The sequence below is a fragment of the Mustela lutreola genome, chromosome 10, assembly GCF_030435805.1.
Source record: "Mustela lutreola isolate mMusLut2 chromosome 10, mMusLut2.pri, whole genome shotgun sequence".
NCBI lineage: Eukaryota > Metazoa > Chordata > Mammalia > Carnivora > Mustelidae > Mustela > Mustela lutreola.
The window spans coordinates 64,983,410-65,011,070 of record NC_081299.1 but is presented as its reverse complement, the minus strand read 5'-3'; the positions used below and the strand labels follow the sequence as shown (position 1 = coordinate 65,011,070).

Sequence of the window (27,661 nt, the reverse complement as noted above, 5' to 3'; positions counted from 1 at the left end):
TTTAGATTTGTTGTGGTCTCTATCAAAATTACAGTGGCATTCTTCACAGAAATAGAAAAAACAATCTTAAAATTTGTGTGGAACCACAAAAGATCCCAAGGAGCCAAAGTGATCCTGAGAAAGAACAATACTGGAGGCATCACACTTTCTGGTTTCAAACTACACTACAAAGCTGTAGTAATTACACAGTATAGTACTGGCATAAAAAGAGGCACATAGGGGCGCCTGGGTGGCTCAGTGGGTTAAGCCGCTGCCTTCGGCTCGGGTCGTGATCTCGGGGTCCTGGGATCGAGTCCCGCATCGGGCTCTCTGCTCGGCAGGGAGCCTGCTTCCTCCTCTCCCTCTCTCTGCCTGCCTCTCTGCCTACTTGTGATCTCTCTCTGTCAAATAAATAAATAAAATCTTTAGAAAAAAAAAAAAAAAGAGGCACATAAAACAGCATAACAGAATCAAGAGCCTAAAAATAAACCCTTGCATATTAGGCTCACCAATATTTTACAAGAGACCCAAGAATACTCAATGAGAAAACAATAGTCTTCAATAAACAGTGATGGGATAATTGGATAATCACATGCAGAAAAATGACTTGAACACCTATCTTACACCACTCAGAAAATTAGCTCAAAATGAACTAAAGACTTAAAAGTAAGGGATGCTTGGGTGGCTCAACTGGGTAAGCCTCCCACCTTTCATCTCAGGTCAGGTCTTGATTTCAGGGTTGTGATTTCAAGCCCCACACTGGGCTCCACACTGGGCATGGAGCCTACTTAAAAAAAAAAAAAGAAAAAGACTTAAACATAAAACCTGAAACCATGTATCTGCTAAAAGATAACAAGGAAAAGCTCTTTGACACTGGTCTTGACAATGATATTTTGGATAGAACACCAAATCACAAGCAATAAAAGCAAAAATAAGTAAGTGGGACTACATCAAACTGAAAACTTTCTGTTGAGCAAAAGAAACAATCAGTAAAATGAAAAGGTAACTTACCGAATGGGAGAAAATATCTGTAAACTATCTATTTGATAAGGAGTTAATATCCAAAATACATAAGGAACCCACAGAACTGAGTAATGGAAAAATCCAATTAAAAAAATGGACAGAGGACCTGAGTAGACATTTTTCCAAACAAGACACAAATAGCCAACAGGTACATGAAAATGTGCTCAACATCACTAATCAGGGAAATACAAATCAAAACCACAATAAGATTGTGGGTTATCATCAAAAAGATTAGAATGGGTTATCATCAAAAAGACAAGAAAAAACAAAATACTGGTCTGGACAAGGATAATAGGGAAACCTGGTGTACAGTTGATGGAAATATAAACTGGTATAGCTACTTTGGAAAACAATACAGAAGTTGCTCAAAAGTTAAAACAGAACTACCATATAATCTGAGCAATCCCACTTGTGGGTATATATCCAAAGGAAACGAAGTCACTATTGTGAGATATGCCATGTTCATTGCAGCATTATTCACAATAGCCAATATATAGAAATAACCTAAATGTCCAATTACAAATAAACATATAAAGAAGATGTAGTGTGTATATGGGTGTGTATGTGTGTATGAATATATGGGTGTGTGTGTATATTATTCACCCATGATAAATAAGGAAATCCTGTCATTTGCAACAATATGGATGGACCTCAAAGGCATTATGCTAAATGAAGTAAGTCAGAGAAAGACAAATACAGATTTCACATATGAAATCTTTTTGAAAAAGCTAAATCCACAGAATCAAAGAGTAGAATGGCAGTTGACAGAGGCTGAGTGAGGGAAGTGGGGAGATGTTGGTCAAAGGGTACAAGCTTCCAGTAAGAGGACAAAGAAATCCTGGGTATCTATTGCACAGCATGGCAACTATAGTTAACAATACTGTATTACATACTTGAAAGTTGCTAAGAGAGTAAATATGAACATTCTCACCCCCTCCATATACATATAATCCTGTGAGGTGATGGACATATTAATTAATCTTACTATGGTAATTATTCACTATATATATGTAGCAAATTATCACATCGCACACCTTAAATTTATACACATATATCAATTATATCTCAATAAAGCTGGGGAAAATGTTAAAAAAGAACAGAAAGATAAAGCTGTCTGTATCAAATAGTAAAAGGGAAGAGAATATCTTTTCTGTAAAATATTTTATCTATTGCAAACTTAAAAATATAAAAATACAAGGGAAAATGCAAACATTTCAGAAGATGCTACTGTAAGCAAAACAAAAATATACATATACATATAAAGAAAAATCTTGAGAAGATAAAAGATTATGATCAGTACAGCTTTAACAAAGGCAGTGGGTGCCTGGGTGGCTCAGCTGGTTGATCATCAGCTTCTTGATTTTGGCTTGGGTCATGATCTCAGGGTCCTGGGATAGAACCCCACACAGGGCTCTACACTCAGCATGGAGCTGGCCTGTGATTTTCTCTCTCCCTCTGCCCTCCACCACACTCTCTCTTGCACTCCCTAATAATTTTTTTTTAATCTTTAAAAAGTAATAAAATTAAAATTTAAAAAGCAGAAATCAAGGCATAGGGTACATACAAGGTATTGGAATATTAAAGCTTTCTACACTACAGCATGAATTGCTGATGTGATACTACTTATATGAAAAAAGCATTAATATCCAAAATTTACCATAAAAATAACGTTTTCCTAAGAAAAATTGGGCATATGTGATTTTAAAAGCTATTTTAAGTAGAAAAAATTATAAAAAGATAAGCACGCTGTAAACATTCTCTTTAGATACAAAATTTAAATCTTAGTAGAAAACAAATAACCCATAAATTTTTAATTCATTGATCACCATTGTTTACACAATGGTGTATTTATATCTAGACTTTTTTTCTTTGCCTAAATACTTACACAATATACTACATACATAGTTTTCTAGGCTTTATGGTTTTGTTTTGTTTTTAAGATTTTATTTATTTATTTGACAGACAGAGATCACAAGCAGGTGGAGAGGCAGGCAGAGAAAGAGAAGCAAGCTCCCTGATAAGCAGAGAGCCTGATGTAGGGCTCAATCTCAGGACCCTGAGACCTGAGCCAAAGGAAGAGGTTTTAACCCACTGAGCCACCCAGGCACCTCTTTTCTGTTTTTTTATCACAAAATTACAACCACACTCTCTATATAAAGCTTTATATACTATTCTTTTCATTTAACAAATACTCCCATGTCATTAAAAATAAATGGATGGGGCACCTCGGTGGCTCACTCGTTAAGCGGCTGCTTTTGGCTTGGGTCTTAATCCCAGAGCCCTGGGATCGACCCCTGCATTGGGCTCCCAGCTCGGTGGGAAGCCTGTTTCTTCTCCCTCTCCCACTCCCCCTGCTTGTGTTCCCTCTCTCACTGTGTCTCTCTCTGTCAAATAAATAAATAAATATTTTAAAAAATAAAAAAATAAATGGAAACATGTTTTCAGCACTATAATATTTCAAAGTATGTATGCACCATAATTTGGCATTAGACTATTTCCAGGTTTTCCTTACTGTTAAAATGCCATAGTGATTATTTTTATATGTAAATCTTTGAGTCTAATCACCTTCTGGAAAGAAATACCTAGGGGCACCTTGGTGGCACGATCAGTTGACTGACTGACTCTTTTTGGTTTCTGCTCAGATTCTGATATGAGGGTCATGAGACAGAGTCCCACTTGCTCAGTATGGAGTCTGCTTGTTTTTCTCTCCCTCTCCCCTCTCCACTGAGTGTTCTCTAATAAATAATCTTTAAAAAAATATATCTAGGGGCACCTGGGTCGCTCAGTGGGTTAAAGCCTCTGCCTTCGGCTTAGGTCATGATCCCAGGGTCCTGGGGATCAAGCCCTGAATTGGACTCTCTGCTCATCAGGGAGCCTGCTTCCCCCTTCTCTGCCTGCCTCTCTGCCTACTTGTGATTTCTCTGTCAAATAAATAAATAAAATCTTCAAAAAAAAAATCTAGAAGTATAATTTCTAAGCTAAGGAATCAAAAAAATTTTTTAAAGATTTTATTTATTTATTTGACAGAGAGAGATCACAAGTAGGCAGAGAGGCAAGCAGAGGGAGAAGGAGAAGCAGGCTCCCTGCGGAGCAGAGAGCCCAATGCAGGGCTCAATCCAGGACCCTGGGATCATGACCTGAGCCGAAGGCAGAGGCCCAACCCACTGAGCCACCCAGGCGTCCCTCAAAACATGTTTTTAAGAGTCCCGATGTAAGATATTACTTTCTATTAAGATATTTATATGCCTTACCCATAATCCACAGTATATGACAGTGTACCTCTGAAGTATGTGTTTACACGTTCACCTCTCTGAAAAGACTATTAGTTCCTGTGCAAACTCATGTTCATGTTACAATCATCATTGTAACCTGGTTATCTACCCCATAGTAAATACTATATAAATGGCTACTAGATTACAACACAGTGGCAAAACTGTACTCTCTGGGTGAAAAAGAATGAGAAATTCTCCCTGGGAACACACTGTCCTACCTCTGCAGCTGAAGCAAAGGAATCAGTTGATGCAACGCTCAAGGAGTCTCGCAAGCCAAATTCATCCATATTCCCCTTCATGGTGGTATCTGTATCTTTATCTTAAAAGTAAAAAAAGAAAAGTTAAGAAATTGATATTCCTTGTCACTGAAATTTTATAGTAGGTCTTTCCTCCTTCCTTCCTTCCTCCCTTCTTCTTTCTATCTTTAGACTGCAACCTAAAAGAAAAACAGTAAGTACAAACCAATGGGACATAATCTCATAAGATTCTCGAAGTGTATTCATTGTTCAACTGATTCTGAAACACTGCCAATCAGAGGAGAAAGTAATATAAAGCAGATTTTTAGTTCATTTTATTTTTTTTTTAAAGATTTTATTTATTTATTTGACAGAGGGAGAGGGGGAAGGAGGCTCCCCATTGAGCAGAGAGCCAGATGCGGGGCTCGATCCCAAGACCATGACCTGAGCCGAAGGCAGAGGCTTTAACCCACTGAGCCACCCAGGCACCCCAGACTTTTACTTTAAAAAGGGATTAAACTTAGTATCAGATTTAACAAGGTTTTGGACAGGTAATAATTTATAACTAGAGTTAGATTATCTGCCATACATTGTAAAATCAGCATATACAAAAACATTCTGGAACAGAGCAAATCAGTTGCAAGTTACCTTAGCCAAACTGTGAGAACAAGTAGGTTTATTCATATTAAATGAATATTAACATGAAGTGTTGTTTAGCCAGTCATTTCTGATAAACTGATCAGTTAAAACAATTCAAGAAGGTATCTATCTCTAGCGGCACCTGGCTGGTTCCACTGGTTAAGCAGCTGACCCCCTGGTTTCAGCTCAGGTCATGATCCCAGGTCCTAGGATGGCAACCCAAGTCAGGCTCCATGCTCAGCAGGGAGTCCACGGTGGTTTCCCTCACCCTCCCCCTCTCCTTGTTTTCTCTCTCTCTCAAATATATAAATAAAAATATAAGTATAATGTTTATTTTTATTTATATATACATTTTATTTTTTTTTAATATATATAAAAAAAACAATTAGAGCTAAGACCCTGATATTTCCTTTGGCTACCTAAGGGTCAAATATAACTATCCAGTGATTACAGGAGTTGAAAAAGTTTAAATACTTTGGCAAATATTTTATCTGGCCATGCCAAGCCAGTCTACATATTAACATATGCAGCATTCTGAATGGGGTATCAATACCTTTACATACTATCATCAGGAATCTGTTAACATTGAATTTTCAAATAATTACTGAACTTGCTTACATATATGCCTACATTGTAGCAAACAACTGATATCTTTTAAAATTTATCACAAGTATGAAAAAGCAAAGAACAAACTACTGACAAATTTAGCAGATTGAGTTATAGTTTATACTAATATTTCTTAGTGATCCTCAATCTGCTAAATTTGTCAGATACTTTATCTTCTTTAAAAAGGAACCAGGGGGCGCCTGGGTGGCTCAGTGGGTTAAGCCGCTGCCTTCGGCTCAGGTCATGATCTCAGGGTCCTGGGATCGAGGCCCGCATCGGGCTCTCTGCTCAGCAGGGAGCCTGCTTCCTCCTCTCTCTCTGCCTGCCTCTCTGCCTGCTTGTGGTCTCTCTCTGTCAAATAAATAAAATCTTTAAAAAAAAAAAAAAAAGAAAGAAAAAAAATAAAAATAAAAAGGAACCAGGAATCTCTTTGGCTTTCATTCATCCAAACTTGTATTCCATCATTTTTCCCAAAATAAAGTTCATTATCTTTACCAGAAATTTTCCAAGTCTTATTCAAAACCCTCAAGTACCACAAAACACGGACATTTGTCATTCTATAAAGGAAATGTAGAGTGTTTTTTTTTTTAATGCAAACTATTTAGTTTAAATTCAAGATTTGTAACCAATTTATATTTCAAACTGTAAGCCAAGCAGAAAAGCAAAGGAGCCATAACTGGTACAAAGTTCATTCCTTTTAGGTATTGAAAATAACCATACAGATTTTTTTTTTCCTACTTTACATTTAGGGGGCCTACATTTCACAATTTAACCACTTATCTCCCAAGTTTAAGTTATAACTGTTTTCAGATGAAGGTTACATCAATCCTTTTAAAAGTACTAACTTCACAGCTTAAAATCCTTCTACTACTAAATGACTATTAATGGAAAAAATCAGAAATTAAATTATTGTTTTCAAAAACACACTTTCTTTTAAAAATTTAAATTTTTCATTGAACTTGAGAACTAAACAACATAATTGGTTTTATGCTTATAAATAGCTATAAGATTGGTATTTTTGGACATTCAATTATCCAGAAAAATACCCATTATGTTCTTTCAGTACACATGTGATTTTAAAAAATGTACAAACTTTGAGAGATAAATCGTTTACACAATTGAAACTGGCATTTACAGTTTACACAATTGAAACTGGCATTTACCTTCTTATTTTTCCATTGTTAGTATTAATTGTGCAAAATGAAATCACAGTACAATTTTCATTAGGCCAGACCACTTTTAAACCAGGATTAAATTACGAGTCAATTAAGTTAAATCTTGGTTCCATATGACTTCTGCTATTTTCAGCGTGGAACACAGACATTTATCTTATGTCACTTTACCTTTCAGACATTACCCATGAGCTGTTAAAAGTCTGTTTTACTTCACTCAACAGTAACCAGCTAGTACTTTACTCAAAAAAAAAAAAAAAAAAGAAAAGAAAAAACCTAACAAGAAAAAATGGCTCAAAAACACTGGTAGAAAGATTTATTCATTAAATCTGATTTCGGAAACCAGAGACCATACCTCTTATTTCAGTAATTGTTATCACTCCTGGAATGGCAGCTTAAATTATGAACAGAAATAATACAATTTTTTTAGATAAGCAAACAAAAAGTATAAAGAAAATATTGAGTAATATCTCAAACTACCTGCTTTCATTAATCAAATTAAAATTTAAAATACTCGTTCTAGGGGCACCTGGGTGGCTCAGGCATTAAGAGTGTGCCTTCAGCTCAGGTCATGATCCCGGGGTCCTGGGATTGAGCCCTGCATTGGGCTCCCTGATCAGCAGGGAACCTGCTCTCTCTCTCTCCCACTCCCTCTGCTTATGTTTCCTCTCTTGCTATGTCTCTCTCTGTCAAATAAATAAATTTTAAAAAATTAAAACAAAATACTCATTCTAAAAAGTATAAATTCTTGCTTGTGATACTGAAAGACAGGGACAGCATGGAAAACTGAAAATTAATGGCTTCGTGTTAGTATTTTCAGAAACATCTTACCAAATTTTTCTTAGCAAAAAAAAAAAAGAAAAGCAAACACCACATTATCTTTACACATAGAATAATATAAATTGGAAAAAGTGGCAATTCTTATTTTTGTTAAGGATATACAACAATGGAAACTTACATACCCCTAGTAGAAATGTCGATTAATACAAACACTTTGGAGAGTTTGGCAGTGTCTCTGAAAGTTTAAGACTGCATTCTCTATGATTAGCAATTCTATCCTTTGGCGCTTGTTCCAGAAGTAAATAGTTATATATGGAAAAGAATGGCAGTAACAACACTGCTTATAACAACTCCAAACTAGAAAGAAAACCATTAATTGTCCATCACCACACAATACACAAACTGGGGTATATTTAAACAATTAAATATTATATAACAATAAAAGTGAATGAATTCCTGCTATATGCAAGAATAAGGATCAGTCTCAAATGTTGAGTGAACAATTATATGTATGATTTCATTCACATAAAATTCAAAACAAGCAAAATTAAACTACAATGATCAAGACTACATTTAGTTGGTCAAACTGTAAGAAAAACCAGGAGGTAATTACTATGAGCGTCAGGAGAGTGGTCTTAGGTATACGGGGGAGGGTTGCTGGTTGGGACCAGGTACAAGGGGACCTTCTAGGGAGTTGTCAATGTTTTACTTATTTATTTATTTAAAGATTTTATTTATTTGTTTGACACAGAGAGAGGAAACACAAGCAGGCAGAGTGGGAGAGGGAAAAGCAGGCCTCCCACAGAGCAGGGAGCCCAGCTTGATCCCAGGATTCTGGGATCATCATCTGGGCCGAAGGCAGATGCTTAACGACTGAGCCATCCAGGCACCCTTATTATTATTTTTTTTTTTGGAAGATTTTATTTTGGGGTGCCTGCGTGGCTCAGTCAGTTAGGCTTCTGCCTTTGGCTCATATCATGATCCCAGGGTCCTGGGATTGAGTCCTGTGTGGGACTCCCTGCTCAGTGGGGAGTCTGCTTCTCCCCCTCTCTCTACCCCTCCCCCCGCTCATGCATTCCTTCTCTCTCTCACACGCCTTCTCTCTAATAGATAAATTCTTTAAAAATAAATAAAAGATTTTATTTATTTTTAAAGATTTTATTTATTTATTTGACAGAGAGAGCACAAGCAAAGGGGAACAGCAGAGGGAGAAGGAGAAACAGACTCCCTACTGAGTAGGGAGCCCAATGCAAGACTCAAACCCAAGACCCTGGGATCATGACCTGAGTGGAAGGCAGCCACTTAGCTGACTGACCCACCCAGGTGACCCAAAGATTTTATTTTGTAATTAGTCTCTATATCCAATATGGGGCTCAAACTCACAAATCTGAGATCAAGAGTTGCATGCTTCACTAATCAAGCCAGCCAGGTGTCCTGGCAATGTTTAATTTTTTAAAGTATTCTTTATTTTTTTTAATTTTAATTTTATTTTTTAAAAAGATTTTATTTATTTGTTTGTTTGTTTGTTTGTCAGAAAGAGAGAGAGAGAGAGCACATAAGCAGGCAGAGAGGTGGGCAGAGGCGGAGAGGCAAGCAGGCTCCCTGCTGAGCAAGGAGCCCGATCCGGGACTCAATCCCAGGACCCTGGGATCATGACCTGAGCTGAAGGCAGCAGCTTAACCCACTGAGCCACCCAGGCGTCCCAAGTTTTTTTTTTTTTTTTTTTTAAGATTTTACTTATTTAAATGAAAGAAAGAAAAAGAGAGAGCATGAACAGGGGGAGGAGCAAAGGGAGAGGGAGATGCAGACTCTCCACAAGCAGGAAGCCTGATGCAGAGCTCAATCCCAGGACTTCGAGTTCAGATGCTTACACCCACTGAGCCACCCAGGGTGGCTCTATGTAAACCTCTTAAGGGTTTACATAAAAGGAAAGAAAACAATGTATCTATATATATCTTGCTCCCAAATGGCTGAGAGCAGAAAAGACAATGAACTATTGCAGTGTTGGAAGTAAAGCTATAAATTATTGAACATAAATTTTATTCCCTGATACAGGAAATACTTATAATGATGCTAAGTTCAAAAAGTCAAAAAATCCAATGAGTTTGTTAAGTATAAAAGCAAATTGAAAATAATTTATCTGTACTCCCACAGTTGTGGGAGACTTGAATGCCATGAAGATATGAAGATACCACTCCCACTTTTTTCCTCCTGGCTTATCCGTATTTATTTGCTTTTTAGTGATTGATTGGTTTAGAATTTTAAGTGGGAATGTTTTGGTGGGGATAATCAACTATTCGCAGGAAGAAGACATGGAAAACTAAGCAATGCTGGCTATTTAATGACAACAAGAGTGTGATGAAACCAACAGACATTTATTTTGCACTTACTACTTGCCAGAAACCAAGTTACATGCCTTACATACGTTATCTCATAATTCTCACACTAATCCTTTGAGATAGCTACTATTCTTTTTTTTTTTTTCGTTTTATATATTAAGAAGCTAATGTATAGAAATGTTAAGGGATGGTCCACACTCATGCAGTTAAGAAATGGAATGGCAGGATTCAAAAAAGGTCATGTGACATGGGATTCCATGCTATGAAATTATGGAGCTGGCGTGTCCTATGCAGTACGTGCTAGCCACATGGATCTACTGAGCACATGAAATGTGGCTAGACAGAACTGAGACGTGCATTAAGTGTAAAATACACAACAGATTTTGAAGGCTTTGTACCAAAAAATATAAAATCTTATTAATATAAATTAGGTTTAAGAAAAAATATTTTAAAAATTAATTTCACCTTTCATTTCACTTTTTTGTGGGCCTACTGAAAAATTTAAAGTTACATTTGTCACCCACATTATATTTCTATCAGACAGTACTGTTCGAGCATTCCTGTCTCATATCTTATCTCTGTGCAAAGAGTTTACAAGTCCTTTACAGGATTCAGAATTAACTCACATTTTTTGAGTGTCTAATACTAGTGCCCACAGCATTCTGCTAAATGCTTTCACAGGCTATTATATTTGCTATGTCCAACTGTTAGGCAGGAATAGCCTAATTATCCACAAGAATGCTTTACTGGAACAAAAACAAAACAAACCAAACAAAAAAGCCATTTTCCAATCAAAATCTTCAATGGCTCCTCACCTGGTTTTCAAAACTTTCCATAATTTCTGTTCACCCTATCTAATCTTGTTTTCTATTAATTAATTATATTAATTAATAAAAGATCCCTCAGCTATATTATACTATATACTGTACTATTATTATATACTACCATACTATATATTATATAATTGTGCACTATATGCCATATAGTATAATGGGTATTATACTATAATATATACTGTGTATATTATCATATATTATACTTACACTATGTTATATATGGTATTATTCACTTTACTCCCACTTGCCTTAGTAAAAATGCAATGGGTAAAAGTTTGGGCTTTCAAATCAGGTAGCACTTGGATCCCAATTCTAATCGCCAGTTTTGTTAGTTGTTATCAAGGTACACTAGGGATAATGATACCAATTTCATAGTTGTCATGAGGATTAAATAAGAGATTTATGGAGGCGTAGTACTTAGTACATAGTAAGTGCTAAATAATTTTTCATAGCTATTACTATTGCATATGCATTCTTTTCAAGACTTTGGTTCCTTCTGTATCTTCTCCAACACATAAATTTTTCCTTCTGCTCCCTTGCTCCATGCTAACCAGAAACACATGTTATTTTATAATATGCAACTCAAGTACTATCACCTGTTAGGTATCCTCCAAAAAATTATCTGATTTTTTGCTTCTATATAATGCTATGCAACAAAAGTATTAAAATCATGGTTTCTGGAGCCAGACTGCTTGGATTCAAATTTGGACTCTGCTACTTAGCTGTGTAACAACCTTGCCTAAGTTTATATTCTCCATTTTTCAGTATCCTTACTTGGAAAATGGGAATATAGTATACCTCATAGAGTTGTGTAAGGATTAAATGAGTTAATGCATGTGAATTAAGCATTCATTCAATAAGTATTAGCTTAGCTATTCATATTATTACATAAAAGATATGTATGTATAATTTAATAACTATCTGAATTTTTTTTTTTTAAGAGAGAGGGAGAGTGTGGGAGTATGGCAAAGGGTGTTGGGGATGGGCAGAAGGAGAGAGAAAACCTTAAGCAGGCTCCACAGCCAGTGCAGAACCCAATGCAGGGCTTGATCTCATGACCCTGAGATCACGACCTGAGCCAAAATGAACAGCTGGATGCTTAACCAACCAAGCACCCAGGCACCCCTACACTATCTGAATTTTTACTTAATAATTGCCTAAATATATAGCCTGTCTGTCCAGCTAGACTGAAACAACTATTCAGAGACCTCCTCATCTTTTTTCTTTTTCTTCCTTTTTTTTTCCTGATGGTTCCTACAGTTCTCAAAATAGCACTGAACACATTACTGATACTTCAATATTTGCTGAAATAAACTAAATAAAACTTGGTATATAAAGTGATCATTCCTAAGACATGAAAATCCCTATTTTTAAAAGCCTCTTCTGTATCTCCTCTAAATCATTTTGCCTATTACATTACTTTTACTTCTTTTCAGAGCCCTGTTAAAACTCTTATTTTTCTAATACTCAGCTATAAATTAATTAAACTTATGATACTTTCTTGTAAACCGAAAATATGTGACTATGCCCCATAATACCTAATCTTTAACCTTAGAAGTAACTAAAATACTTTCCACATAATTGGGGGATTAAATATAAAAATACTTTAAGTTACCACTTTGATGAGAGAGAGAGAGGTTCTTTTCTCTTTTTCTTTAGTAAACTCTGCCCAGCGTGGGGTTTGAACTCATGACCCTGAGATTAAGAGTAGCACGCTCTACCAACTAAGCTGGCCAGGTACCCCAAACCCAAAACTTTTTTAAAGTTTTAGGCTCAGTGGGTTAATAAGCCTCTGCCTTCAGCTCAGTCATGATCCCAGGGTCCTGGGATGGAGCCCCACATTGGGCTCTCTGCTCAGCAGGGAACTTGCCTCCTCCTCCTCCTCTCTCTCTCTCTCTGCCTGCCTCTCTGCCTACTTCTGATCTGTCTGTCAAATAAAGAAATTTTTAAAAATCTTTTTTAAAAAGTAAAAAAATAAAAAAATACATAAAAATTTTAAAAAAACAAAAAACATTGCTTTACCTATCTCAATCACCCAGAACATTTAAAACATTCATGCATAGACATAAACTATGTTCTTCTTTGGAATGATACTAAAAGTATGTTTACTTTTAACTCAACAGTTATACATTTTAGGCCAAAAATCTGACTGGATTCAAGCCTTCCTCCTTCTTTCACAATCTCATAATTCACATATTACTTAAGTCTTTTTCAAAGCAGAATTTGCTTGAAAGTTAAAAAAAAAAAAAAATCAAAGAATAAGCGAGAAGACACTTCAACCTTGGAATTTACAATTTCAGGCCTAAATCTACTTCTTTATACCAATCCAAATGGTTCTTCTGCTTGTCTCACTTTTGCCATCCCTAGGCACATTCTATTTTCTGTCACTTAAGAAGCCATCAGGTCTATTTTAACCTCAGTAGATTCTAGTGGAGATTCCAAAGATGCCACTCTTCTTTTAAAATCCAGGCTGTCCACTGTGGATTTTATAACACCAGCAAGAAGAGGAAGGCTGCCAAATGTCTCAATGTCATCTGACTTCTATGTCAGCAGCTATTCTCCAGATGATTTTTAGTGGCTTAAATGATTTGGAACCTTCTCTTTCTATGCTTTTATTAAAAGTGGAAAAGTTCCTGCTGCTGACAAGAGAAGCTATTTTCCAAACAGTCTGCTGTAATCTGCTAAAATAATTAAGAAATCTGAAAACTACTGCTGCTCTTTGTCCATCTTCTATGACTACACCTACCTGCCCCATCTAAATTGCGAACAGCTTTTTATTTTGATTTGTTTTAAAATGTTATAGGATAATTTTAGGGGGGGAAAGTTGAATACAAAAAAATTTAAACCAATATAATTTTGGGAAGTAAAACAACGAAGAGCCAGGAGATATTTTCTTAAATTTACCTCAATGTACCTTAATACTGAAAAGAGTAACAATGAAATCCACTGAAACAAAAGAAAAAACTGATCAGCTCTTGATGTGTTACGACTTAATAGCTTTGACCATGTGAAATAATAAATGTACAAAACAGCTTGACACTACTGTTTTACATAACAGTTGTCTTTGGCGTTCTCTATCAAAACTTCTTATATGCCATGACTGCCCAATGTAACAACTGTCATTCCTAACAGAGAAATACAGCTGCCAATGCAAAATGAGTAATAGAAGGAAAGAAAAAGGAATAACAGCATTTTCTACCATTTTTAGAAGAAAGGACTAGATAACCTAAAGTGGAACAAAAGTAATTAAGGTTATGGCTTTAGTTATAGAGACTTTACTAGGGTCACTAGCAAGAGCTGGTCATTCTGTACACTACACAAAGGCCACTGGCCAATGAGACAAGTCAGGGCAGAAATCCAGCCCACATTCTGGGCCTGCATCTTCTAGGAGGAAGGTGAACCTTTTTCTTATCATGAAAGAACCCTTTCCAAGGGGCTACATAGGCCTTTTCCTAATCATCCAAAGGTCTTGTGTTAGTGAAGTCCTAGACTTAGAAATCCAAGCTGCTAAGATGTAACTTGAGTAAAAAGAGGCAAAGGCAAGTAGCAGGAATTTCTCTTGTCTCTGGCACCCCAGTGATTTTCACTACACTGCTTCAGCTCTGAACCTACTTTGACTCACATATATAACACCAGTCTGTAGTATTACTAACCACTTTGAAATTAAGATTATGAGCCTTAAAACATAGGAGGAAATTACTAATCCAAATTTTTTGTATGTTCTGTAATTTGTACTCTGTATATTTAGAAGGCTGAGTATATAAATGAAGCCTGTAATTCATGTCACCCCCTAAAAATAAACCCTCAGGGAGTTTATCCTCCAACACAATGATCCTGCAGGAAAGGAACAGGACAAGGTCTTAGAGAGTCAGCTCTGGGTTGTCTGACATTTGACTCAAGATCATAGGTTGAGGTATTTCCTCTTGTTTCCAAGCTCTTTCAATATTGCTAAATGTTCTATCTGGTTGCTTATCAAAAGAGAAGAATAACGTCTCTCTGGTGGTCAGGAGGTTCTACTTTAAAGTTTTTCTATTCTCTGCCAGAGAATTTGTGCACTCAGTAGTAGTGTGGAAAAACCTCTAATATTTCCCTATCAAATGTGTCACTTTCTCAATGAAATCCTCTGCATAAAAGAGCAGAAAGAAAAAAAAAAAAAAAAAAAAAAAAAAAAAAAAAAGGGACGCCTGGGTGGCTCAGTTGGTTAAGCAGCTGCCTTCGGCTCAGGTCATGATCCCAGCATCCTGGGATCGAGTCCCACATCGGGCTCCTTGCTCTGCAGGGAGCCTGCTTCTCCCTCTGACTCTGCCTTCCACTCTGTCTGCCTGTGCTCGCTCTCGCTCGCTCTCTCTGACAAATAAATAAAATCTTTAAAAAAAAAAAAAAAAAAAAAAAAAAAAGAGCAGAAAGATGGACAAAATATTTTAACTTAACTAGTCAACACTTCCATAGTCTCCTGCAAACACATAAATGTGATTATGACTTAGAATTCTCAATGGTTCCCTTTTGCCTAAAGGTACAAAACAAGGACCTTTATGATTTCTCTCTTGCCCACTTTTCTTGACTCGCTTCCCACCTCTCTCCTACATACACTGCGTTCCCAAGACCTAACAGGGTTATTAATTCATGGTGTTTGGTCTGCTTGAAATGCCCTTTTCCCAATTATCTTCCCAGTGGATGATCTTTCTTCAAGTGTCACACCTATGAAGACTTCCTCGAGCCCCCAGATTAATAAACTATGCTTTTCTTTGGTGTTTTTATGGCACTTTCTAAACATATTATTAAAGTACTTACTCCACTCTACTATATAATTTCTTAATGCCTACATAACTCCAAAACAAGATTCTGTGCTGCTTAAAAACAAAGACGAAATCTTCATCCTTATTTCTCCAGTGCCTTATAACATGTTTGACATATATTAGGCAATCAAGTGTTTGCTAAATAAATGTTTGAGACCTAAGATCCTATGAGTTCATTCTGTTCAAAAAATAGATTGTAATGAGGCCTAAACATGTATCTGAAATATGCAAAGCAATACTGCAAAACTATAAAAATTCCTGGTTTGTTTTTAAGGGCTAAATTTGTTCCTACACATCAGTATGAAAGAATCTCAAAGTTCTTTGTTCAGCCAAAAAAACAATATTTATCTAACTTATGGCTTCAGATTTGCCTGTTATTACAACTATTGCAAATATAGATTACTCTTTATAGAAAGCATAAGCAAACAAACTATGAAACCCAGTTAATTTTAGAAGAAATCTAATTACAGTATAATTAACAAGCTTGAACTTAACTTCCATAAGACATATCAACTAGAGGCGCCTGGGTGGCTGAGTCAGTTAAGTGTCTAACTTTGGCTCAGGTCATGATCTTGTCTGGGATAGAACCCCACAGGTTCCCTGCTCAGAGGGGAGTCTGCTTCTCCCTCTCCCTCCAACCCTTCCCCTGCTCATGCTCTCTCAAATAAATAAAATCTTAAAAAAAAATATGAATCAACTAAATCATGTCCCTAAGAAACTGCTAGCAAGCTTCATTTGTTGTTAATCAGGTTTATTTTTGCACTAGTATTCAATTCAGCAATTTGGTCTAGCCCTACTAGCCTAAGGAAAGTGAATAAAGAATATTCTTAATCCTAGGGGCACCTGGGTGGCTCAGTGGGTTAAAGCCTCTGCCTTTAGCTCAGGTCGTGATCCCAGTGTCCTGGGATCGAGCCCTACATCGGGCTCTCTGCTCTGCGGGAGCCTGCTTCCTCCTCTCTCTCCCAGCCTGCCTCTCTGCCTACTTGTGATCTCTATCTGTCAAATAAATAAAATCTAAAAAAAAAAAAAATTCTTAATCCTAAATGTACTGTTACTGAAATAAACTACAAAATCATATAATAATGCATACCCTGCACAATATGATGATAACAGAATTCTCCTAAAGTATAAATCATAAATCATTCCTTGGTGTTAGGTTTTAATCCCATATTCTACCAATCTCTCACCAGTTGTTGTGACCAACTAAAGTCTAATTTTTCCTAAAAGAATTAAGATAACAACACAAATTTCTGCTTAATATGAAAGATAAGTATACTTTTATTGTGCAATATTTGATATGTACAAAAATTACATATGTAGCATAGATGTGTATTTTGAGTCAAAATAGTATAACAAACATTTAAAAAAAAAAAAAAAGATTTATTGGGGCACCTGGGTGGCTCAGTGGGTTAAGCTTCTGCCTTCAGCCCAGGTCATGGTCTCAGGGTCCTGGGATCAAGCCCCGCATCGGACTCTCTGCTCAGCAGGGAGCCTGTCCACCCCCACCGGCCTGCCTCTCTGCCTACTTGTGATCTCTCTGTGTCAAATAAACAAATAAAATCCTAAAAAAAAAAAAAAAAAAAGATTTTACTTATTTCTTTGACAGAGACAGACACAGTGAGAGAGGGAAAACAAGCAGGGGAAAAGGCAGGCAGAGGGAGAAGTAGGTTTCCCACAGAGCACGGAGCCCGACGTGGGGCTCAATCCCAGGACCCCAGGATCACGACCTGAGCCGAAGGCAGATGCTTAACGACTGAGCCACTCAGGCGCCCCTAAAGAAAAATTCTTTAAAGAAAAAGATCTATTAATTTTAGAAAGAGAGAGCAAGAGAGCATGTGCATGAATAGGGATTAGGGCAGAAAGAGAGAATCTCCAGCAGACTCTGCCCTGAATGCAGAGCCAGACACAGGCTGATCCTACAACCCGTAAAATCATGCCTTGAGCAGATACCAAGAGTCAAACACTAAATCAACTGAGCCACCCAGGTGCCCCACTATAAAAGACATTTGTAAATATACCATCCATTTACACTCTTCATAGTTTACAAAATTATTTACTTAAAAGGAAAAATAGTGTAGTTATGAAGTACTGTATGTATCTTCTTACCAGATATTCATGATATGTATATGTGTTTCTAAATGAATTTAAAGCATACTCAGATATTTCAGCAAAAAAAACCAGTAGCAGATAACCAAAGATAACCACATGTCCTAAACCAGATCTGTTTACTTTCAAGTACTTATCTTGGGCTCTTAAACAGGCTGGGAGCACTTCAGTTGGGAAGTACAAAAAAGAATGGAGGTGGAAAGGAAAAGTTAAAAGAAGGATCTTATGCTTTGTGGAAGGATTTTATGTTCTGAGTCATATAAAACAGCTGAGTATTGAGGCATATACTAACCTATATTGCTTTCTAACTGCTTCATAAGTATTAAATGGCCAATCATACCAGAGGCAGTCTGAAGACAGAGACTTTAGTCCTTATTTCATCTGAATACCATCATATATTAGGCAAAGAGTAAAGTTAAATAAATAGTACCAAGTTGATTTTTAAGCAATCATTTGCCTTCAGAGTCTTCATGAGTTCCTGCCATCAACACTCTTGTACCTTACTAGGGGGCCACAGCAGGCAAAAGGGGCACAGACTTTGATTCTGTGTGGTAGGACAGCTAACTCATAGTCCTTTCTACACAGCTCTCCTCAGAGGCAAAAAGAACCATAAGAATCTACAGTAAGATCAGTGATGGGGTGGGGAGTGGGACACATAAAAGAAAAAGAGAAAAAGAAAAAGAAAGTGTGGAAAAGAAAGAAATAAACATGTTATAATCTACAGGTATGTGTTTCAGATAAAAATTCCAAAAGAAATTTTAACAAGTTATTGGTGGCAGAAATAATAAGAGCTCAGAAGTGTTGTAGATAATAGTCAAATACAAATATCAGAAACACTTTATATATAAGAAAATATCAGTAAATGTAAATTTTAAAAATATACCATGTACAATGATAACCAAACTATAAGGGCTCTAGGAATGAAAATATGTAAGACCTTTATGAAATAAATTATTAAAAATTATGAAAAGCATAAAAGACTTAAAGAACTGAAGATCCATACCATGGTTCTAGATGGAAACATTAACATTAAGAACATTAAATTCTCCCACAAGCTGACCTATAAACACAAGGTAATAATCAAAATCCCAAGAGAGGTTTTCATAAAACTTAACAAGGTGTCCTCAACTTCACACGGAAAAGCAATGGGCTAAGAATAGCAAAGCAATTCTTAAAAAAGAACACAGTGAATGGACTCACTCTGCTAGGTGTCAAGACTCATAATAAAACTAAATAAAGCTACAGCAATGAAGACACTGTGAAACCAAGGCAGGAACGAACAGACTAATAGAACAAACAGTCCACAAAAGACACAGAACACATAAGACAACTTGACATATGACGGGGCATTTCAAATCAGTAAAAAAAAAAAAAAAAAAAAAAAAAAAAAGTATATTATTCACTGAATGGTGCTGAGGCAACAATTTACTCAAATGTTAAAAAAATAGAAATAATCCAGATTTTTAAAAATTGGCTCCTGGCAGATTAAACACCTAAATATAAAAAACAAAACATCAGAGAACTTCTGGAGAAGATGGTGCAGTAGAAGGATCGATCCTAGGATCACCTTGTTCCACAAATACCCCTAAATGACACCCACGTCATCATAAATAACCCAGAAAATGACCAAACACTGGCAGAACATATTCTCCATAGCTACACATAGAGAAAAGACCACACCAATGACAAGAGACAGGCACAGACATGGTCGGGAACCAAAAAACCCACAAATGTCCTTTGGAGGGTCACTGAAGGCACAAATAGGAAAGAGGAGGAGAACCCCATACCAGGCACCCCAGGCACTAGAAAGACAAATCCCAATTATGTTTGGTTTTGAAAACCAGCAGGACCCAACTTCACGAGTTCTTACAATCAGTGGGGCTTCATACCTGGAACTGAGACATAGGAGACTGAGTTCTTATCCTAAGGAGTTGACAACAAATAGCCCTGCGGAGATACAGCATAGAAACAGCAGTGTGAAAACCACCTATAGTTTATGGGAAGAAGCATGTGCTGGAAGGTCAGGAATCTTTGGGAGATTTTTCCAAGAACAAAGAGTTGGCAGATATCATTTCCTTCCCCTGCTCCAGAGCCTAGATACAAAGATGTCTGCGGGAATCAATACAAGTGGAGCAAGCTCCAGCTAGCTTGCTAACAGTGTGACTTTCCCAGCACACATCTGCAGATCTACCCCTCCATCCTGCCAGGCTGAACAGTTTTCTCTGTGCCTCTGAGTTTCCTCCCTGGGCAGACCTGTGCAAACCTTGCTAACACCCCATCTCCCCCAAATGAATTTTCCTGCAGACCTACCCCCCCACAACAAGCTCTTAGCTGGAGTCCATTCAAAGTTGTGCCAAAAGCCTACCAGTGTGCAAGTAGCCCAGAAAGGGGCCAGCACACTCTGCCTTGGGCTAGGAGAAGACGATCATACACACTGATTGGTGCCACAGCAGCAGGCTGGGGACAGACAGAGGATCTGACTGCAGGCCCCAACCAACAATGAAAACTTCTCAGGGGACAACACAGAGAAATCACTCCACAGTTTGGTGCCACTACATATCTGGCAAATGCCTGGTCTGACTCAACTCAAGCCTAAGCCAACCCCTGACCCATTAACAACACGGGGACCAAGACCTGCCCAAAAAAGGCAAAGAGAGCCACTTCAGACAACTGGACTGAAGGCAAAAGTGGCTCAGCCACCACAGCAGGGTACATGCAACACACATAGGAGACACCCTTGAAGTGCCAGGTTCTGGTGAATAGGGGATATTGCAGTGCAGGGCATTATAGGGCATCTTCTTCATGAGGCCACTACTTTTAAGAGAAGGAGACAAAGCTGACTTTAACACGGAGTCACATTTAACAAAGACACAGAGTCAGATAAAATGAGGACACAGAAGAATATGTCCCAAATGAAAGAACAACACAAAATTACAGCAAATGAATTTAATAAAATAGAGATAATATGCCTGAAAGAGGATTTAAAATAATGGTCTTAAAGATATTCACTGGAGGGGGAGGAGTCAAGATGGCGGAGAAGTAGCAGGCTGAGACTACTTCAGCTAGCTGGAGATCAGCTAGATAGCTTATCTAAAGACTGCAAACACCTGCAAATCCATCAGCAGATCGAAGAGAACAGCAATTCTGGAAACAGAAAAACAACCACTTTCTGAAAGGTAGAACCTGCGGAGAAGTGAACCCAAAGCAACGGGAAGATAGACCCCGGGGGGAGGGGCCGGCTACCGGCAAGCAGCGGAGCAACGGAGCACAAAATCAGGACTTTTAAAAGTCTGTTCCGCTGAGGGACATCGCTCCAGAGGCTAAACCGGGGCGAAGCCTCCTCGGGGTCAGCGTGGCCTCAGGTCCCGCAGGATCACAGAAGGATCGGGGGTGTCTGAGTGTCGCAGAGCTTGCGGGTATTGGAACGGGAAAGCCGGCTACAGAGACACAGCCGACAGTAAGCTCACAGCTCGGTGTTACCTTGAACCAGTCACAGGCTCGGTGAGCTCAGAGCGCGGCCGGAGGTCAGGCAGACGGGAGTAACTGGGCGCTGTTCTCTGAGGGCGCACTGAGGAGTGGGGCCCTGGGCTCTCGGATCCTCCGGGCCGCAGACCAGGAGGCCGCCATTTGTATTCCCGTCCTCGGGAACTCTACGGAAAGCGCTCAGGGAACAAAAGCTCCTGAAAGCAAACCCAAGCGGATTACTCACCCAGGCCCCTGGTAAAGGCCGTGCAATTCCGCCTGGGGCAAAGACACTTGAGAATCACTACACCAGGCCCCTCCCCCAAAAGATCAATAAGAAATCCAGCCGAGACCAAATTCACCTACCAAGGAGTGCAGTATCAATAAGAGCAGCAGAATTCCAGAGGAGGAGAAAGCCAAGCACGGAACTCATGGCTTTTTCCCTGTGATGTTTTTTAGTCTTGAAGTTAATTTAATATTTTTCTTTTTCATTTTTTCTTTTTTTTCTCGCCTTCTGGTAAATTTTTTTTTAACTTTTACCTTTTTCTTTTTTAACGATTTTTAACTAGTTTATCTAATATATATATTTTTTCTTTTTTATATTTTTCTTTATTTGGTTTCTTTTTTTTAATTCTTTTCTTTTCTTTTTTTTTTCTTTTTCCTTTTTTTTTTTCTTTCTTCCTTTTTGAACCTCTTTTTATCCCCTTTCTCCCCCCTCACGATTTGGGATCTCTTCTGATTTGGTGAAAGCATATTTTCCTGGGGTTGTTGCCACTCTTTTAGTATTTTACTTGCTCCTTCATATACTCTTATCTGGACAAAATGACAAGACGGAAAAATTCAACACAAAAAAAAGAACAAGAGGCAGTACCGAAGGCTAGGGACCTAATCAATACAGACATTGGTAATATGTCAGATCTAGAGTTCAGAATGACAATTCTCAAGGTTCTAGCCGGGCTCGAAAAAGGCATGGAAGATATTAGAGAAACCCTCTTGGGAGATATAAAAGCCCTTTCTGGAGAAATAAAAGAACTAAAATCTAACCAAGTTGAAATAAAAAAAGATATTAATGAGGTGCAATAAAAAAATGGAGGCTCTCACTGCTAGGATAAATGAGGCAGAAGAAAGAATTAGTGATATAGAAGACCAAATGACAGAGAATAAAGAAGCTGAGGAAAAGAGGGACAAACAGCTACTGGACCACAAGGGGAGAATTCAAGAGATAAGGGACACCATAAGACGAAACAACATTAGAATAATTGGGATTCCAGAAGAAGAAGAAAGAGAGAGGGGAGCAGAAGGTATATTGGAGAGAATTATTGGGGACAATTTCCCCAATATGGCAAAGGGAACGAGCATCAAAATTCAGGAGGTTCAGAGAATGCCCCTTAAAATCAATAAGAATAGGCCCACACCCCGTCACCTAATAGTAAAATTTACAAGTCTCAGTGACAAAGAGAAAATCCTGAAAGCAGCCCGGGAAAAGAAGTCTGTAACATACAATGGTAAAAATATTAGATTGGCAGCTGACTTATCCACAGAGACCTGGCAGGCCAGAAGAGCTGGCATGATATTTTCAGAGCACTAAACGAGAAAAACATGCAGCCAAGAATACTATATCCAGCTAGGCTATCATTGAGAATAGGAGAGATTAAAAGCTTCCAGGATAAACAAAAACTGAAAGAATTTGCAAACACCAAACCGGCTCTACAGGAAATCTTGAAAGGGGTCCTCTAAGCAAAGAGAGAGCCTACAAGTGGTAGATCAGAAAGGGACAGAGACCATATACAGTAACAGTCACCTTACAGGCAATACAATGGCACTAAATTCATATCTCTCAATAGTTACCCTGAATGTGAATGGGCTAAATGCCCCTGTCAAAAGACACAGGGTATCAGAATGGATAAAAAAACAAAACCCATCTATATGTTGCCTCCAAGAAACTCATTTTAAGCCCGAAGACACCTCCAGATTTAAAGTGAGGGGGTGGAAAAGAATTTACCATGCTAATGGACATCAGAAGAAAGCAGGAGTGGCAATCCTTATATCAGATCAATTAGATTTTGAGCCAAAGACTATAATAAGAGATGAGGAAGGAGACTATATCATACTCAAAGGGTCTGTCCAACAAGAAGATTTAACAATTTTAAATATCTATGCCCCCAACGTGGGAGCAGCCAACTATATCAACCAATTAATAAGAAAATCAAAGAAACACATCAACAATAATACAATAATAGTAGGGGACATTAATACTCCCCTCACTGAAATGGACAGATCATCCAAGCAAAAGATCAGCAAGGAAATAAAGGCCTTAAACGACACACTGGACCAGATGGACATCACAGATATATTCAGAACATTTCATCCCAAAGCAACAGAATACACATTCTTCTCTAGTGCACATGGAACATTCTCCAGAATAGATCACATCCTCGGTCCTAAATCAGGACTCAACCGGTATCAAAAGATTGGGATCATTCCCTGCATATTTTCAGACCACAATGCTCTAAAGCTAGAACTCAACCACAAAAGGAAGTTTGGAAAGGACCCAAATACATGGAGACTAAACAGCATCCTTCTAAAGAATGAATGGGTCAACCGGGAAATTAAAGAAGAATTGAGAAAAATCATGGAAACAAATGATAATGAAAATACAACGGTTCAAAAATCTGTGGGACACAACAAAGGCAGTCCTGAGAAGAAAATATATAGCGGTACAAGCCTTTCTCAAGAAACAAGAAAGGTCTCAGGTACACAACCTAACCCTACACCTAAAAGAGCTGGAGAAAGAACAAGAAAGAAACCCTGAGCCCAGCAGGAGAAGAGAAATCATAAAGATCAGAGCAGAAATCAATGAAATAGAAACCAAAAGAACAATAGAACAAATCAACGAAACTAGGAGCTGGTTCTTTGAAAGAATTAATAAAATTGATAAACCCCTGGCCCGACTTATCAAAAAGAAGAGAGAAAGGACCCAAATAAATAAAATCATGAATGAAAGAGGAGAGATCACAACTAACACCAAAGAAATACAAACTATTATAAGAACATACTATGAGCAACTCTATGCCAATAAATTTGACAATCTGGAAGAAATGGATGCATTCCTAGAAACATATAAACTACCACAACTGAACCAGGAAGAAATAGAAAGCCTGAACAGACCCATAACCAGTAAGGAGATTGAAACAGTCATTAAAAATCCCCAAACAAACAAAAGCCCAGGGCCAGACGGCTTCCCGGGGGAATTCTACCAAACATTTAAAGAAGAACTAATTCCTATTCTCCTGAAACTGTTCCAAAAAATAGAAATGGAAGGAAAACTTCCAAACTCATTTTATGAGGCCAGCATCACCTTGATCCCAAAACCAGACAAGGATCCCACCAAAAAAGAGAGCTATAGACCAATATCCTTGATGAATACAGATGCGAAAATACTCAACAAAATACTAGCCAATAGGATTCAACAGTACATTAAAAAGATTATTCACCATGACCAAGTGGGATTTATTCCAGGGCTGCAAGGTTGGTTCAACATCCGCAAATCAGTCAATGTGAAACAACACATCAATAAAAGAAAGAACAAGAACCATATGATACTCTCAATAGATGCTGAAAAAGCATTTGACAAAGTACAGCATCCCTTCCTGATCAAAACTCTTCAAAGTGTAGGGATAGAGGGCACATACCTCAATATCATCAAAGCCATCTATGAAAAACCCACCGCAAATATCATTCTCAATGGAGAAAAACTGAAAGCTTTTCCACTAAGGTCAGGAACACGGCAGGGATGTCCATTATCACCACTGCTATTCAACATAGTACTAGAGGTCCTAGCCTCAGCAATCAGACAACAAGGCATCCAAATCGGCAAAGAAGAAGTCAAATTATCACTCTTCGCAGATGATATGATACTATATGTGGAAAACCCAAAAGACTCCACTCCAAAACTGCTAGAACTTATACAGGAATTCAGTAAAGTGTCAGGATATAAAATCAATGCACAGAAATCAGTTGCATTTCTCTACACCAACAGCAAGACAGAAGAAAGAGAAATTAAGGAGTCAATCCCATTTACAATTGCACCCAAAACCATAAGATACCTAGGAATAAACCTAACCAAAGAGACACAGAATCTATACTCAGAAAACTATAAAGTACTCATGAAAGAAATTGAGGAAGACACCAAGAAATGGAAAAATGTTCCATGCTCCTGGATTGGAAGAATAAATAGTGTGAAAATGTCTATGCTACCTAAAGCAATCTACACATTTAATGCAATTCCTATCAAAGTACCATCCATCTTTTTCAAAGAAATGGAACAAATAATTCTAAAATTTATATGGAACCAGAAAAGACCTCGAATAGCCAAAGGAATATTGAAAAAGAAAGCCAACGTTGGTGGCATCACAATTCCGGACTTCAAGCTCTATTACAAAGCTGTCATCATCAAGACAGCATGGTACTGGCACAAAAACAGACACATAGATCAATGGAACAGAACAGAGAGCCCAGAAATAGACCCTCAACTCTACAGTCAACTAATCTTCGACAAAGCAGGAAAGAATGTCCAATGGAAAGAAGACAGCCTCTTCAATAAATGGTGCTGGGAAAATTGGACAGCCACATGCAGAGAAATGAAATTGGACCATTTCCTTACACCACACACGAAAATAAACTCAAAATGGATGAAGGACCTCAATGTGCGAAAGGAATCCATCAAAATCCTTGAGGAGAACACAGGCAGCAACCTCTTCGACCCCAGCCGCAGCAACATCTTCCTAGGAACAACGCCAAAGGCAAGGGAAGCAAGGGCAAAAATGAACTATTGGGATTTCATCAAGATCCAAAGCTTTTGCACAGCAAAGGAACAGTTAACAAAATCAAAAGACAACTGACAGAATGGGAGAAGATATTTGCAAACGACATATCAGATAAAGGACTAGTGTCCAGAATCTATAAAGAACTTAGCAAACTCAACACCCAAAGAACAAATAATCCAATCAAGAAATGGGCAGAGGACATGAACAGACATTTCTGCAAAGAAGACATCCAGATGGCCAACAGACACATGAAAAAGTGCTCCACATCACTCGGCATCAGGGAAATACGAATCAAAACCACAATGAGATATCACCTCACGCCAGTCAGAATGGCTAAAATCAACAAATCAGGAAATGACAGATGCTGGCGAGGATGCCGAGAAAAGGGGAACCCTCCTACACTGTTGGTGGGAATGCAAGCTGGTGCAGCCACTCTGGAAAACAGCATGGAGGTTCCTCAAAATGTTGAAAATAGAACTGCCCTATGACCCAGCAATTGCACTATTGGGTATTTACCCTAAAGATACAAACGTAGTGATCCAAAGGGGCACGTGCATCCGAATGTTTATAGCAGCAATGTCCACAATAGCCAAACTATGGAAAGAACCTAGATGTCCAACAACAGATGAATGGATCAAGAAGATGTGGTATATATACACAATGGAATACTATGCAGCCATCCAAAGAAATGAAATCTTGCCATTTGCGACAACATGGATGGAACTAGAGCGTATCATGCTTAGCGAAATAAGTCAAGCAGAGAAAGACAACTATCATATGATCTCCCTGATATGAGGAAGTGGTGATGCAACATGGGGGCTTAAGTGGGTAGGAGAAGAATCAATGAAACAAGATGGGATTGGGAGGGAGACAAACCATAAGTGACTCTTAATCTCACAAAACAAACTGAGGGTTGCTGGGGGGAGGGGGTTTGGGAGAAGGGGGTGGGATTATGGACAGTGGGGAGGGTATGTGCTTTGGTGAGTGCTGTGAAGTGTGTAAACCTGGTGATTCACAGACCTGTACCCCTGGGGATAAAAATATATGTTTATAAAAAATAAAAAAAATAAAAATAAAAAGTTAAAAAAAAAAAGATATTCACTAGACTTGAGAGAGTGGAGGACCTCACTGAGACCCTCAACCAAGAGACAGAAAACATTTAAAGAACTAATCAGAGGGACGCCTGGGTGGCTCAGTTGGTTAAGCGGCTGCCTTCGGCTCAGGTCATGATCCCAGCGTACTGGGATCGAGTCCCACATCGGGCTCCTTGCTTGGCAGGGAGCCTGCTTCTCCCTCTGCCTCTGCCTGCCACTCTGTCTGCCTGTGCTTGCTCTCGCTTCTCTCTCTATGACAAATAAATAAAATAAAATCTTTTAAAAAAAAAAAAAAAAAAAAAAAAAAAGAACTAATCAGAGATGAAAAACTCAATATGTGAAATTTAAAATATACTACATGGAATAAAGAATAGACTAGAATTGCAGAAAAACAGATCAGCAACCTGGAGGACAGAATAATGGAAAGCCATCAAGCTGAAGAAGAGAGAGAAAAAATAATAATAATAAATGAAAATAAACTAAGGGAACTAAGTG

At 38.0% G+C, this 27,661-nt stretch overlaps 1 protein-coding gene across 3 annotated transcripts in view; it reads right to left on the bottom strand.

Moving 5' to 3' along the window:
* MIGA1 (mitoguardin 1) overlaps positions 1-27,661 on the bottom strand; it is a 105,721-nt gene that overhangs the window by 36,792 nt on the left and 41,268 nt on the right. For all 3 annotated transcript variants that reach the window (XM_059135450.1, XM_059135451.1, XM_059135452.1), the window contains exon 8: positions 4,493-4,593. In XM_059135450.1, coding sequence (XP_058991433.1) covers positions 4,493-4,593 — 101 coding nt within the window. The remainder of the gene's footprint in view (positions 1-4,492; positions 4,594-27,661) is intronic.